The sequence below is a fragment of the Callorhinchus milii genome, unplaced genomic scaffold (assembly GCF_018977255.1).
Source record: "Callorhinchus milii isolate IMCB2004 unplaced genomic scaffold, IMCB_Cmil_1.0 Scaffold23, whole genome shotgun sequence".
Taxonomy (NCBI): domain Eukaryota; kingdom Metazoa; phylum Chordata; class Chondrichthyes; order Chimaeriformes; family Callorhinchidae; genus Callorhinchus; species Callorhinchus milii.
In genome coordinates, this window is record NW_024704764.1 from 4,342,345 (window position 1) to 4,356,373 (window position 14,029).

Consider the following 14,029-nt stretch of genomic DNA (forward strand, 5'->3'; position numbering starts at 1 on the left):
AGCGCATCAGCACGTCATACGATATGTCAAAGAGCTTCATAGGATTTTAGTGTTAATTGTATTGTCTGTGTATTTGTAGGCAAATGTAGCAGCTAATTTGTACAGAGCATAATCCCAGAAACGATCATGAAGTGAAAGAGCAATTTTATTTGGGTAAATTTATCTTGTCAAAAAACATGGACATTGGGAGAGAGAAACTCTCTTCTCAATTAGAGTCATTTCATGGAATCTGTATTGTCCACCTGAACTGGGAGAGCCAGGACCTTATCTGAGTTTAACTTCTCATCCGAAGGATGGCAAGTCCGACTATCAGCCTATACTGTGAGTTTAATGTCCCGACGTGGGGCTTGAACCCACAACCTTCTGATTTAGAGGGAGCAGTGCTACCAACTGAGTGGTTCTGAGACGTTCCCCTGCGTGGAGGATGTTATATAAGTGCAAGTTGTTGTTGTTGATTCAGGCTGAGAGACATGAAGGCTGTTCCTGCCTAACACAGTAATTTTGTACGTCAAGATTTTGTTCTGTTGTGTTCAGAAGCTTTAAGCTGATTTGAGCATTTTCATCTGGTTACGCTGACTGACAAAGAGGAAATGAGGAGCACAAGATATTAATCTGAGGTTGTCTCGCTGACAATTTTGGACCTTGTACAAAGATGCATTTGTGCTGTGTTATTTGTACTTTTGCCTCTTGTGACTTTGTGCTGTCAAGTGTTTTGAGCCTCTAGGATGTAGTATGAGTTCAGCTAAAAGCTGTGAAATAACAGTTCTTTCTCTTGCTGTGAAGTCAAGACACCTTGGTATCTTGTTTGACCCTGAACTGTCCTTTCTCCCCCACATCCGCTCCATGACCGGCACTGCCTACCACCACCTCCGCAACATCGCCAGATTCCGCCACTGCCTCACCCTCAGGCTGCCGAAACCCTCACCCACGCATTCGCCACATCAAGGCTTGATTACGGGAATTACTTCCTCATCGGCCTTCCCAACTCTTCCCTTCACATGGTGCAAATCATCCAAAACTCTGCAGCTCGTGTACTCTCACGCACCAGGCTCCGTGACCCCCATCACTCCCACCCTCACCCGAATCCACTGGCTCCTCATCCACCAGAGGATCGAGTTCAAGATCCTCGTCCTCACTTTCAAGGCCATCCATGGCCTTGCCCCCTCCTACCTCTCTGACCTGCTGACTCCCTATCAACCTGCCCGCTCCCTCCGTTCAGCGGGCTCCGGGCTTCTCCATGTCTCCCGCCCGACCCACCCTATCATTGGTGGCCGGGCTTTCAGCCTCTCTGCCCCCACACTCTGGAACTCCATCCCACAGTCCCTTTGCCTCGCTTCCTCCCTTGCCTCCTTCAAGGCCGGTCTCAAGACCCTCCTCTTCGATCGTGCCTTCAGTCGCCCTCCCACCTCTCTGCCTTCCCTCATCCCTCTCCCATGCTCGGGTCTCAATCCCTGACTGTCCAGTGCCTTGGGACATCCGCCCGATGTGAAAGGCGCTCTATAAATGTAATTTTGTTGTTGCTGTCTAGAAAGTTAAATGGGCTTGGAGTAGACTTAGCTTCGCTGGGAGTAGGTGCAAGTTCCATTTTATAACTGCCTGCAGTTTGTACATATTGGGGATTGGGGGTCTCTTTTGATCAGTGAGTTAGAATCATATTGCTTGCAATGTCTTTTTATTATTATTCTTAACGAACACAACAAGAAACATGTTGATAAACTAGGAGTCTCCCACAATCAGACATCAGCTATTAGTATTTTTATATCATCTCAGCTAAGATTACAGTAATTTAACTACAATGAAGTCGGACATTTTTAAACCATCGGCTCTTATTGAGTCTCCAGAGTATCAATATTCTGTTACTACTGGAGACACTTATACCTTACTCGTCTTACTGCAGATTTGCCCTCCCTGACCCTGCTTTCATTGCTTTCAGGAGCTCCAGTCTGAGACTGAAGTACCCTTTTTTTAACAAAACCTCCATGTTCTGGGAACAGTAATCATGTCAATGGATCTTATGACCCGGGTCTTAAGCGAGAGAACCCGGGTTCAATTCCTGGGCGGGATGAAACCTTAGGCAAGTTTTCTTACTCCACATGCCTCTGTTTATCTAGCAGTGAGTAGGAATTCGGTTGTTAGCCGATTGGCGCATCGCTTTTCTGGGGGTAATAATCCCTTCAAAAATTTAGAAAATCATAGTAATAATAATTTGGTCACTCATTCCACAACTGTTTGTGGGACACTGCTGTGTGTAGTTGGCCTTCACGTTTCGCCCACAAATTATACTGTCAATTCACTTTACAATGTAGTCTGTGAAGCGCTTTGAGACGTCTCGGAGATATAAGGCGCTATATCAAATGCAAGGATTATTATTATTATTCATGTATCCATGGCTCAGTCAGTCTAGCGTATTGCGGTGTTCAAACACTTCAGCCTTTAGGCTGTCAAGTTCAACTATATTCCTGTAGCCTTCAAAGAGATAAATGAGAGATTCTATTCTATTCCCAAATTGAACTTCCCTCGTGTTATCGGTTTGTGACTGTGTCCTTGTACATGACGCACGACTGCATATTTGTCCTCTCTGTGCCAAGTTCCTCTTGCTCATGATGGATACTGTCACATGAGTTCAGTGTAATGAAAGCTTATGATTTGAATGTTGTTCAAGTTATTTTTATCCCTTGAATTCCGACTAATGCGCTTTGTCTTCTCTTGCCTTGCGTTTCAGCCATAGAAACACAGAGTACCAGCTCAGAGGAAATAGTGCCCAGCCCACCCTCTCCACCCCCTCCTCCGCGTGTATACAAACCCTGCTTCGTCTGCCAGGACAAGTCGTCAGGCTATCACTATGGAGTCAGTGCTTGCGAAGGATGCAAGGTATGAAATCCGAGTGTTCAGAGCCGGATGCCATGCTACAACAACAACAACAATTATCATGTATATTGCCCCCTCCTGGAGGGTTACCTTTTGGGAGCACTGAATGTTTGAATGTTGACCTTCCTGATCAGAGTCCAGAATTCCCAGGTACATACTGCAATGTGTCACATTCCAATGCACCCAATCACATCCTTCATCAGGAATTGTAATGCGCTTCACCAAACCTGGCTTCACACCAGATTACAATCTGGCTGTTGCGTTTACTGAGACAACGCTGTTTAAAATCTCAGATTTACACAAGCTGTTTTTTAATCATTCATTTTAATTTTCAAAATACAAGCTGGGAGAGAGAGAGGATTGCAATTCTGAGACTAGAATCCTATTCAGCCAGGGGCAACTAGTGCTAATTATGTACCAAAAGAATATCTAAAAATCCATCAATATCTTCCCAAAACAGACACCAACATGTATACATATTGAATGAGAGAGAGAGACAGAGAGAGAGAGAGAGAGACAGACAGACAGACAGAGAGAAATGTCTTAAGATGAGAACAGGCTGCAGGGCTGGAGTCAGGATTCCCACAGCTGCTTTGTGTTTAGGCCAAGAAAGTTCTGTGTTTTAATCACGGATCTGTATCGTCTCAGACTAGCAGTATTATCTAGAATTGTTTGATTAAAGTTGAGTAGCAGATCACAAAGAGACAGCAAGCAGTTTGTCAATGGTGTGACAAGGAAAGTGCTATATGGGTCATTTGCGTGAGAACTTGGAAACAAGTGGAAGAGTTTGGCAACGGATTGCAGCACTGACAAGGCAGGAAACCATAGCTGTTCTTCATTTGCTGTCATTGTGAGTAATGAAGGAAGAGCACGGTAGCTTTAGAATTCCATCTTTTGCCGTGTTGATTCCAAATGAGAATTGAAAACATCCGGGAAAGTTATTAAATGAAGAAACACGATCCCAGGCTAGGAGAGACTGCTGATCTGGCACCTGATGCAGAGGAAATCAATCTGACAATTGCTCACCTGCAAGGGAATGAGAGGCTGTGGTTTGAAAGATGTTCGTGCAGGACCAAGAGGCAATTGCATGTGGAAGGATACAATACGGTTATTTTAATGCTTTCGCTGGGGAAAAAAATTCACTTCAGACAGGAACGTTTGGCCAAATAGTTGTAGAGAAAACCCGATTGTTCCTAAACATTAGCTGGGCTGTTGTGACAGGGATGGTGTGGAGGTTGAGGGAAGGATTGGGGGAGATATTTGTTACAAGCCCTTGTCTCTGCAATTGGCTGTCGGTGCTGGGAGCCAGTTGGACTGGGGGAACACAGTTCAATTGCTGAGCCAGGTAATGGCCACTTCTCCAGGGTGTTGTTAATGGTTAACCTCCCCACCTGACTCATCAGTCAGGTTGAGAGGAGGCGTGTCACTAGGGGAGGCTCTATTCTGCCTCAAAGGCTGCTAATTATATCAGGTTATTAACTGATTCAGTTCCAGCTTTAGAATTTACCGTCCAGCCACTTTACACGTCCCACCCGGCTTCTGCCATTCCACACGTGTTCTCCTGACATAGACAAGCAAAGTGGATCGATCTCCCGGCAAGAACTCACTAAGTCTCCTCTCCCAGTCCTCAGGAGATGGAAGTTAAATATCTTCAGCACAGCCACAGTGTGGGGTGTAGGGGGGGCTACGTAGGCTATTTATGTCTGACATTCAGCGAATATAAAAATACATTTATTACTGGCTGCCCTGGTGAGCATGTTCTCCATTTGGTGGGAGACATGTTTGTCTCAGGAAATAAACAGGTCTGTGAAGACATTGACCTTTTGCCTATTTTACGTTGAGTGTTTTTTTTGTCCCTCCTGTTGAGGCAAGGATTAAGCTATTGAACACACGTGTCAAAGTCACTGGTAAGAAACGGAAACTTCTTCAGCCAGGGGGATTTGATAGAAGAGTCTTTTCATTCAGTCCTTCAAAGAACAGTTTTGGTGGATTTGCACAACAGCACCAACGCGATTTGTTGAATGGAAGAAGAATGGAAATTAAGAGTCTTTTCATGGACTTAATCTTTTCTAGCATGTGTGAAGCTGAAAGGGAGGTTTGCCTTCAGCCTGTGGAGTCTTTGTCTCTGGCAACATGGCCTGTTAGCTGCTATTGGCAGATTCACAGACTCAAATGGGTTTTGGCAAAGCTCTCCAGAAAAATACTGTTCCAAAGGAGGAGGAGAATCATCATTTCAACTATAAATTAAATTAAATACTTCACGGATCTTGCTGTGAACTGCAGCTTGAACAAGGCCAAACTATTTAGTTACTTAAGGAAATGTGGGGGAAGAGGAAGTGCAACTGAATGAGGTTTTAGAACAAGAATGTTAACAAATTATTTGTAGTTTTCCAAGTTACTTGACATGACTTCGTCGTCTAATTTATCTACGTTTCTGCGCTGGTTTCTTTTCTCAGGCGACCCTGCCAGAGTGCTTTCAAGCAGAAGTATAGATGAGAACTGATAGACACATAATAGGGGTCTCATTTGTCGTATTTGTTAATAAGGAATCCCGTTGAAGTCCTCTCGACCTTCGCGAACGTCTCTGGAGCCAGATTGGAGCAGGTTTCCCACAGCTCAGTGTGACAAACGTCTAGTTATCACAAGGAGCATCGAGGCCGACTCCTCACTAAAAGAATCCTGTTAACAGATACCCCAGATTAAGACCCAAATGCCTACAGAGCAAATGAACGTATTCCGTGTTTTAATAACCACAATGATTTTTATGCGTTTAGTTTATGGAGTTCTGTAGCTCAGTGGTTAGAGCACTCGCCTCACAAGTGAGAGACCCGAGTTCGATTCTCGGCAGGGTGAAACCTTGGGCACGTTTCTTTACTCCACACGCCTCTGTTTACCCAGCAGTAAGTAGGAACCCGCTTGTTAGTCGATTGGCGGATCGCTTTTCCGGGGGTAATAACTCCTTCAAAAAAATTAGTCACTTCAAACCACAACTGTTTGTGGGACACTGCTGTGCGTAATTAGCATTATGTACAGTATATTCTGTGAAGCGCTTTGAGACGTCTTAAAGACATAATAAGGCGCTATATCAAATGTAAGGATTATTATTATATTATAAGTTAAACTGTATAATACAAGCTGGGAAATACTCTTACTCTCTCTGTGAATGAGAAGTTAAATCGGGAAAGGAGTCGCAACTTGAGAGTGAAGAATGAAATGTTCTAAAATCTCTCCTGCAGTAATAGTTGCAGCTGTAATGTTTTTTTCTAGCCTGACTGGTAAAATCTCTGCTGATTTCCAGGTCATAAAACATGCACCTATACACAGCCAATTATTGCACTGCAAAGCACACTCATTAATCCGGGAGTTTGTTTGCTTCAAAAGGACATTTTCTCAACCACACGTTCATTTTCTCCTTGTGTGGCTAACAATCCTCCAACAATTTGTGTTTATTCAGCGCTCTTCACGAAGGGTCTCGGAGCGCTTCACAATGCCATAGTTTGTCTCCAAACCACAGAGAACGGGGAGGTCACTGAAGAGGAAAATCTTCAGGAGGGGAGCTAAAACCCTCCAGTTAAAACTTCTCTCACAGATTAGTATGCTGTCACTGTGTGAAAATGTGTTGCCTCGTTCGCCCACAAATACACAGTCACTATCTTTCACAGTAAATCCTGTGAAGCGCTTTGAGACTTGTCAAGAGTTGCTAAGGCATTATATCAAATGTAAGGATTATTATTTTTCTTCAGTAGCTTTCTCTTTGTAGCTAAATAATAATAATAATCCTTGCATTTGATATAGCGCTTTTCACATCGGGCGGACGTCCCAAAGCGCTCACAGAACACACTGTAAAGTGAATTGACTGTATATTTGTGGGCGAACGCGGCAGCCAATTGCGCACAGCAATGTCCCACAAACAGTCGTAGATTGAAAATGACCAATTTTTTTTATTATTGTTTTTGTTTTTTGGAGGGATTATTATCAGGTGTGTGGAGTAAGGAAACTTGCCCAAGGTTTCGCCCTCTGCCTGGAATTGAACTCAGGTCTCTCACTTGCAAAGCGAGTGCTCTAACCACTGAGCTACAGGACTCCACAATATGAATATATCAGCCAGCAAATACAAGGCCAAGTCAATTACAGTCTGTGTGAATTACAACAACTTGCACCGTACAGTGCCTTTCACCCCGAGAGAGCGCTTTATAGAAACAATGTGGATCACAAGGTGGGAAGCTGGGCTGTTTGAAGATGTTGACAAAACGTATAGTAATAATAATAATCCTTGCGTTTGATACAATGCCTTGTCATGTCTTCGAGACGTCTCAAAGCGCTTCACAGGATACACTGTAAAGTGAATTGACTGTATATTTTGTGGGTGAAAAGCGGCAGCCAATTGCGCACAGCAGCGTCCCACAAACAGACGTGAATTGAATATTTTTTTAAAAAAGCATTTATTACCCCTGGAAAAATGATCTGCCAATCGACTAACAACCGGGTTCCAACTTACTGCTCGGTAAACAGAGGCGTGTGGAGTAAGAAAACTTACCCAACATTGCGACCTGCTGGGAATTGAACCTAGGTCTCACTTGCGAGGTGAGTGCTCTAACCACTGAGTTACAGGACTCCACAATGGTCAAAGAGAGTTATTTGGAGCAAACATAAACAAGTATGACTGGAGATACAATCATACTTGTTAATGTTCCCTGGACATACAGTAGCTGCTGGGTTGATTTAGTTTGAATCTGGCTGACCCTCGAGGGAGAATAGAGACAGGAAGGTTGAGGAGATGCAAGATGGAGAGCAGATGGCCCTGATCACATTCTGGGATTGTCTTCAACAAGAGGAAGGTTAGTGGGGCTTAATCAGGGCGTTTGGTCAGCGAGTAAACATTACCATTTCATGTCTAAAGGGTTATTGCAATGTTTAACAGACTGTTCCACAAAGGTGACCATACATATTCCACCCACTAGCATTATCAACTGCAAGGATTATTATCTATTGTAACCCGGTGTGTCCAGTTAGAGTGTATACGATGCTTAGCAGTTGTAATTTTGGGCGATGAAATGGAAATGCTGGTTTAGGAAAACTGGCCGTGAAATGTAACTTCAGAAAAAATGTAAAAAGAGCCTTCAGGAGGGGAAAGAATTGGCAGAGAGAAAAATAAGTTAAGTGGTGTAAATTGATGTTTTAAACAAATTTCAATGTTAGTGAAGTACAGAAACTCTTATCAACAGCCACTGTGACTGACCCATTGTTTGTAGACAGCTTTCAAGGGCAGCTTTGTCCCTTTGGTGAATACGTAATGCCGTCACACTCTTTCATCTGCTCCTGAGCCAGGAGCAAACTTCTCCAGTTCCTTCCGGTAACCTGGCTCGATGGCCAGTGAGATGCTTTGCCGTTCGCAAAAAATACAAACCACCAACTCCCACACTGAACAAAAAAGGAAATCACTGAGGTCAAGCAAACATGCACTTTCTGTGTGAGGTCCTCTCCGACAACACAATTGTAAGTGGTGTGAAGCAGTGCTCACTAAAAACAGTGTCCAATTGCACAGTTTGTTGGGCACCAGTTTAAGCTGGTGGGTGAATACCCAAGTCTGTTTACTCGTTTAGTCAAATCCCGTGCTCCTTTGGACTTGTGTGTATCAGACAACATTTGGTCGAAGCCGCGAATCACCTGCCTCCACAATACAATACCAGGAGCAATACAGAGGAGAAAATAAACAATCTTTTCCCCCCTAGGAACAGTTGACAGTAACTCTGGTGTTCTCGAGCTCTGCCATCCCTGCTAGTCAGCTCAAACAGGAGAGCAAACCCTGGAGTTATTGTGGCTTCTTGACTGTTTGGGGACGCTGCTGTGCACAATTTCTCTGCCGTTTTTCTCCCACAAAATATACAGTTATTTCACTTTACAGTATAGTCTGTGAAGAGCTTTGAGACGTCTCAAAGATGTGATAAGGCGCTATATCAGATGCAAAGATTCTTATTATTATTCACACTCAACTAAGCCAGCGAGAGGGAAATTGGTATTGTGAAACTTTCTAGTTTAAACTCCCGATTGGATCAGACAGTGTCTGGGCAGTAGCCGAGCTCATTAGGGAATATTCACTTTTTAAGTATAATTGTACTCCATGTTGGCTGTGAGTGGGGAAACTATGGGAACACTGTAAGAACCTTACTGCAGAAACTGAAATACTGGAAATAAAGCACATTGCCCTGGTTATTGGATAGGATTGTAAATCTTGTTTGTGACCAATCAGTTCAGATAAGCCTGGTTTGTGGGGTTTCTGGCGCTCACAGGAGATAGCAACAACAACAACATTCCATTTATAGAGCACCTTTCACGTCAGGAGGACGTCCCAAGGCGCTGTACAGTTGGGTCAGGACCCCAGCAGGGGGAAATGGTCAGGGTGAGGGGAGGGAAGGGAGGGAGTGAGGAGGGAAATGGTCAGGGTGAGGGGAGGGAAGGAGGAGCGAGGAGGGGGAAATGGTCAGGGTGAGGGGAGGGAAGGGAGGGAGCGAGGAGGGGGGAAATGGTCAGGGTGAGGGGAGGGAAGGGAGGGAGCGAGGAGGGGGTAGCAGGATTTTGGAGATGACGTGAGGTGAGCTGGGAATTAACTCGTTAAGTGGCTGAAGTGTTCGAACACCACAATACGCTGGACTGAGCCATGGACCCATTAATAATAATAATAATCCTTGCATTTGATACAGCGCCTTATCATGTCTTCGAGATGTCTCAAAGCGCTTCACAGAATATATATATAAAGTCAAGTGACTGTGTATTTTGTGGGCAAAACACGGCAGCCAATTGCGCACAGCACATTAATAGAAAACCCGGAGTTACCTGGTGTGATTTTAGGATGTCAACTAAATACAGTCACTGATTGGTTTCCAAGCATTGTACAGACTATTGAAAAGTGAGTAAGGAAATGACTGATGCTCAAGAGGAGGATGAAAGTAATGGGAAGCAAATGAAAACCACATGTTAAAATAATAAAGCCACGAACAAAGTGTAGTTTCTATCTCTGTCTCTTTCCTTTCTTTGATATCATTTCTTGACGGCAGCTGCTTTCACATCCTAGACTGCAGCCCCCTCCCCCACCCCCAGTCTCTAGACCCCCCCTGCCCCCTCCCACACCACAGCAACATCCTCATATGCCTCCCAATAAAGCAAAAAAAAAAATAAAAACAAATTCCACAACAAAACAAGAAATCATTTTTTTTTTTTTTTTTTTTTTTATTTTTTTTTTTTTTTTTGCCTAACACTTATATCTGCCAATTGTGCATTTTCTTCCTTAAACAGAGATAATGTACAATTAGGATGAAAAACAGTAATTGCCTAAAAGGGTTTAAGAGATACAGAGGAAAGGATTCTTTCTGCTACTTAGAAAATCATTCACTCCGATTGTTATCATCCCTCCTTCGCAACGGTGAGTGTGAGTGTGACACTGTCCGCTAGCTAATCCACAGATAGGAGCTCCTGTTAGTCCAGTGATGGTGTGGTCAGACTGTGCCACTATCACACTCCAGCTTCACCCCACAAACCCTCAATCACCTCCTCACAGTTATGAACAGGAAGCTGTCCAAGCTCTTCATCCTCTACCACATGACTCCATTTGCAGCGCCGTCAACCACGGCCGACTCTACCCTGCGTGAGGGGGCGCTATGGAAATGCAAATGCAAATTGTTGTTAAAGTTCATTCCCTCACACCTCCCTACCTCTCTGACTTGCTCACTCCACCATCGGCAGCCGTGTTTTCAGCCACTACACCCCAAAGCTCTGGAACTCTACCTCAATCCCTCCACCTTGCCCCCTCCCTCCCCATTTTTAAATCTCGCATAAAAACCTTCCTTTTTGATCGTGTTATGGTCACCTCTCCCCTCCCTCTCCCCCTGGCTCGGGGTCAGATTCTGCCACTGTCAAGTGCTCTGGGACCCTACCCCGTGTGAAGGGGGCTGTGTAAATCAAGTTGTTGTTGTTATTGAAGTTGTTGACTGCAATTGACAGCTGTGTCATCTGGCTGGTCTGTATGGCTTTGTGCAGCTGGTGGTGGCTCTGTCTAGTGATATACAATGGAGGGCTCTGGATATCTGCCACTGTGCATCACAATGTTAGGTTATATCTGTCCTAGGCTTAAGCTGTATGTATTTAGTGCGGCAGCTTAGGGGCTGTCGAGAAGGAATTAGCCAACATTGATTGTGAGTATTGAGCCGGTAGATCCTGTAGCACCTTAAATTAAGGTCATTACTTCTAGTTACATACATCAGCTGAATTTTTGTTAAACCTATTAAAAACAGAATGACCTTCATTGTGAGGAGGATCCAGCAGGTATAAGAGCGCAGCGTTGGGCTTGTGTTCATCCAGCCATCTGACGAGAACTCAAACTGAGCTGCTATATGAGCTGTGGTATCAGGGAGATATGAAAGGTCCCAGGACACTATTTTGAAGACGAGCAGGAAGTTCTCTGGTGGGGAATCCAGAACAAGGGGTACAATCTTAAAATTAGAGGCTGGCCATTTCAGAGTGAAATCAGGAATTTCACCCAAAGGGGAGTGGAATTCTGAAACTCTCTCCCCCAAAAGGCTGTGGATTATGGCTGGATCCATTCACGTCTTCAAGACTGAGGTGGATAGATTGTTAGGTCAGGGTATAAAGGGATACGGGGCAAAGGCAGGTAATTAGACTTGAGGTACAGATCAGGCATGATCTTATAGAACAGCAGAACAGGCACAAGGGGCTGAATGGCCTCCTCCTGTTCCTATTTTCTCCATGCTAGGAGACAGACCTCTCTGCCTCTCTACAATCTTCTGGGCTAGATTGATGCCTCCCTTCACTCAAGGCCTGAAATTCCACCTAATCTTAGCCTGTGACACTCCTTAAAATTTTACAATTGTAAAAATGTCTTCACTTCAGTTTTAATTTGGAAATTGTTTTCTTTTAAAGTCGTGGACAAAACCAGTTTCCAAATTAAAGCTAAAAATTGAAGAATCTTCTACAGATCTACACAGAGGTAAACAAGACAAATTGGAGTCACAGGATAAAGACTTGAATTTCAGGACATAGGTGTTCAGGACTATCGTCCTTCGAATAAGACATTAAACTGAGACCCTGTGTCTGCCTGTTCAGGTGGACATTAAGGATCCCATGGCACTACTCAAAAGAGAAGGGAATTTCTCCGAGTGTCTTGGCCAACAATCCCACCAAGAAAATTTGTGATTCATTGCATGGCTGTTTGTAGGGCGTTGTTGTTACTGTGTGTGAATTGGCTGCCCTGCTCGCACTCAAAATACACAGTCTATACACTTCACAGAAAGTCCTCCTGATGTGAAAGGCACTGCATTAAATAATAAATAAATCCTCATCCACGCATCTATTACATCCAGGCTCAACTATGCTAACACCCTGCTTGTCGGCCTCACCAACTCCTCCCTCCACAGGCTGATCATCCAGAACTCTGCAGTCCATATCCCCTCCTCCACCAGGCTCTGTGACCCTATCACCCCCATCCTCGCCCGACTCCACTGGGTTCCCATCACACAGAGGATATAGTTCAAGATCCTGGTCCTCACCTTCAAAGCTCTCCATGGTCTTGCTCCCCCTACCTCTGCGACCTCCTAAACCCTACCAACCTGCTCGCTCCCTCCGCTCAGCGGGCTCCGGCCTGCTTCACGTCCCTTCATGTCCCTTCACTGTCCAGTGCTTTGAGACTTCCTCCTGACGTTAAAAAGGCACTATATAAATGTAATTTGGTGTTGTTGTCGAGATGTCTCAAAGCGCTTCACAGGATATACTATAAACGGGATTGACTGTGTATTTTGTGGGTGAAACGCAGCAGCCAATTACGCACAGCAGTGTCCCACCAACAGCAATTCAATGATTTATTTATTTACTAATTTTAAAAAGAATAAAAAAGTCCTGCATTGCTGTTGCAGAAACACTGCCTACTGTAATCTCCAGCCTGTGAAAAACCTGTAAAATGTGAAAAGTATGTGCTACCCTGTGTGAGTTGTTCTCGCTAACTCAAATCGCACAGCAGCAATGCACAAAATGCACTGTGGTGTGGCAGCACAGTTACATTTCTGTGTATCCTGTTGTGCCAAGCCCAAGGCAGCTGTGGTTCAGACGTGCATCAATTCCTCTGACTTGATTTTGGCAGCAGGGAGGATACTCAGCGTCTGGGTGGAGTGTCCTGCCCCAGGTTGGAGAAAATAGCTTCAGTGCAGCTCCTCTGGGATCATTAGTTAAGAAGCATTTACTCAAAGTAGCTTTAAAAGCCTGGTTACAGACTCAACAAAAGAATCCATGTTGCGTAAATGTACTTCTCAGTCGGTTCTGTCACTTACACAAAGTGCTTTGAGACACCTTCCTGATGTGAAAGCCGCTGTATATAAAGGTAACTTGTTGTTGCTGTATTTAGCTTCCCTTAGCTGGGTGTGGGTGCAGGACAGAGCCGAGCCGATCAGACCACAAAGTCGTGGGTTTCAATCCTGAACTGGGCTGAGTTTGCCGATCTCAGTTCAGGCAGTAAATGGGTGTTGTAGCCAGTCTCAGTTCCCCCGGGTTAAGAAGTGAAAAATCAGCCATGTGGAGACTGAAGCTGGCAGTGAGGCTCTCATGGTTGAACAGCTTTTGCTGAAACTCACTGTCCAGCTCAGTCACACATCACAAACTCTGTAGGCAACCCTAGCCCAGCGAGGGAGGAGAAAGAGAAACGGAAATAAATTGGAAGTTTCTCCACAAACGCTGCCAAACGTGCCAAGTGATGTTAAATATGACAGCGTAAGGTCCTCAAACAGTGCCCTGACTCCAGGACCCGAGCCAGCCCCATCTCCCACAATCACCAACAGGACCTCCTTTACCATGCAGTTCTATCAGTATAACTTTGGCTGCGAATTCAAAAGGCAGATCATCAGGTCAGGCAGTATTTACGTCAGGAGGTTGGGTGGTTTCCTTTGGATGCGGGTTGATGGGAAGTGATCTGCTCCAGTGGAATTCTGCACTTTGATCAGAATTGAGCTTGGAAGGCAACATATTCAGGTGGAGTTGACTGAATGTGTGTTTGTGTACACAGGTGCAATGGGAATGTAACCACGATTCATCCAATAACTGTATTGTCAGCATTTGTAAAGAATTATTCAGTATTCAAACACTTGTGCGCTGACAGCTGTCT

General features: G+C 44.5%; 1 protein-coding gene across 12 annotated transcripts in view; it reads left to right on the plus strand.

The window, feature by feature from the left end:
- Positions 1–14,029, plus strand: part of raraa (retinoic acid receptor, alpha a) — a 377,347-nt gene that overhangs the window by 330,224 nt on the left and 33,094 nt on the right. For all 12 annotated transcript variants that reach the window (XM_042343419.1, XM_042343417.1, XM_042343418.1 and 9 more), the window contains one exon: positions 2,723–2,871. In XM_042343419.1, the coding sequence (XP_042199353.1) occupies positions 2,723–2,871 (149 nt within the window). The remainder of the gene's footprint in view (positions 1–2,722; positions 2,872–14,029) is intronic.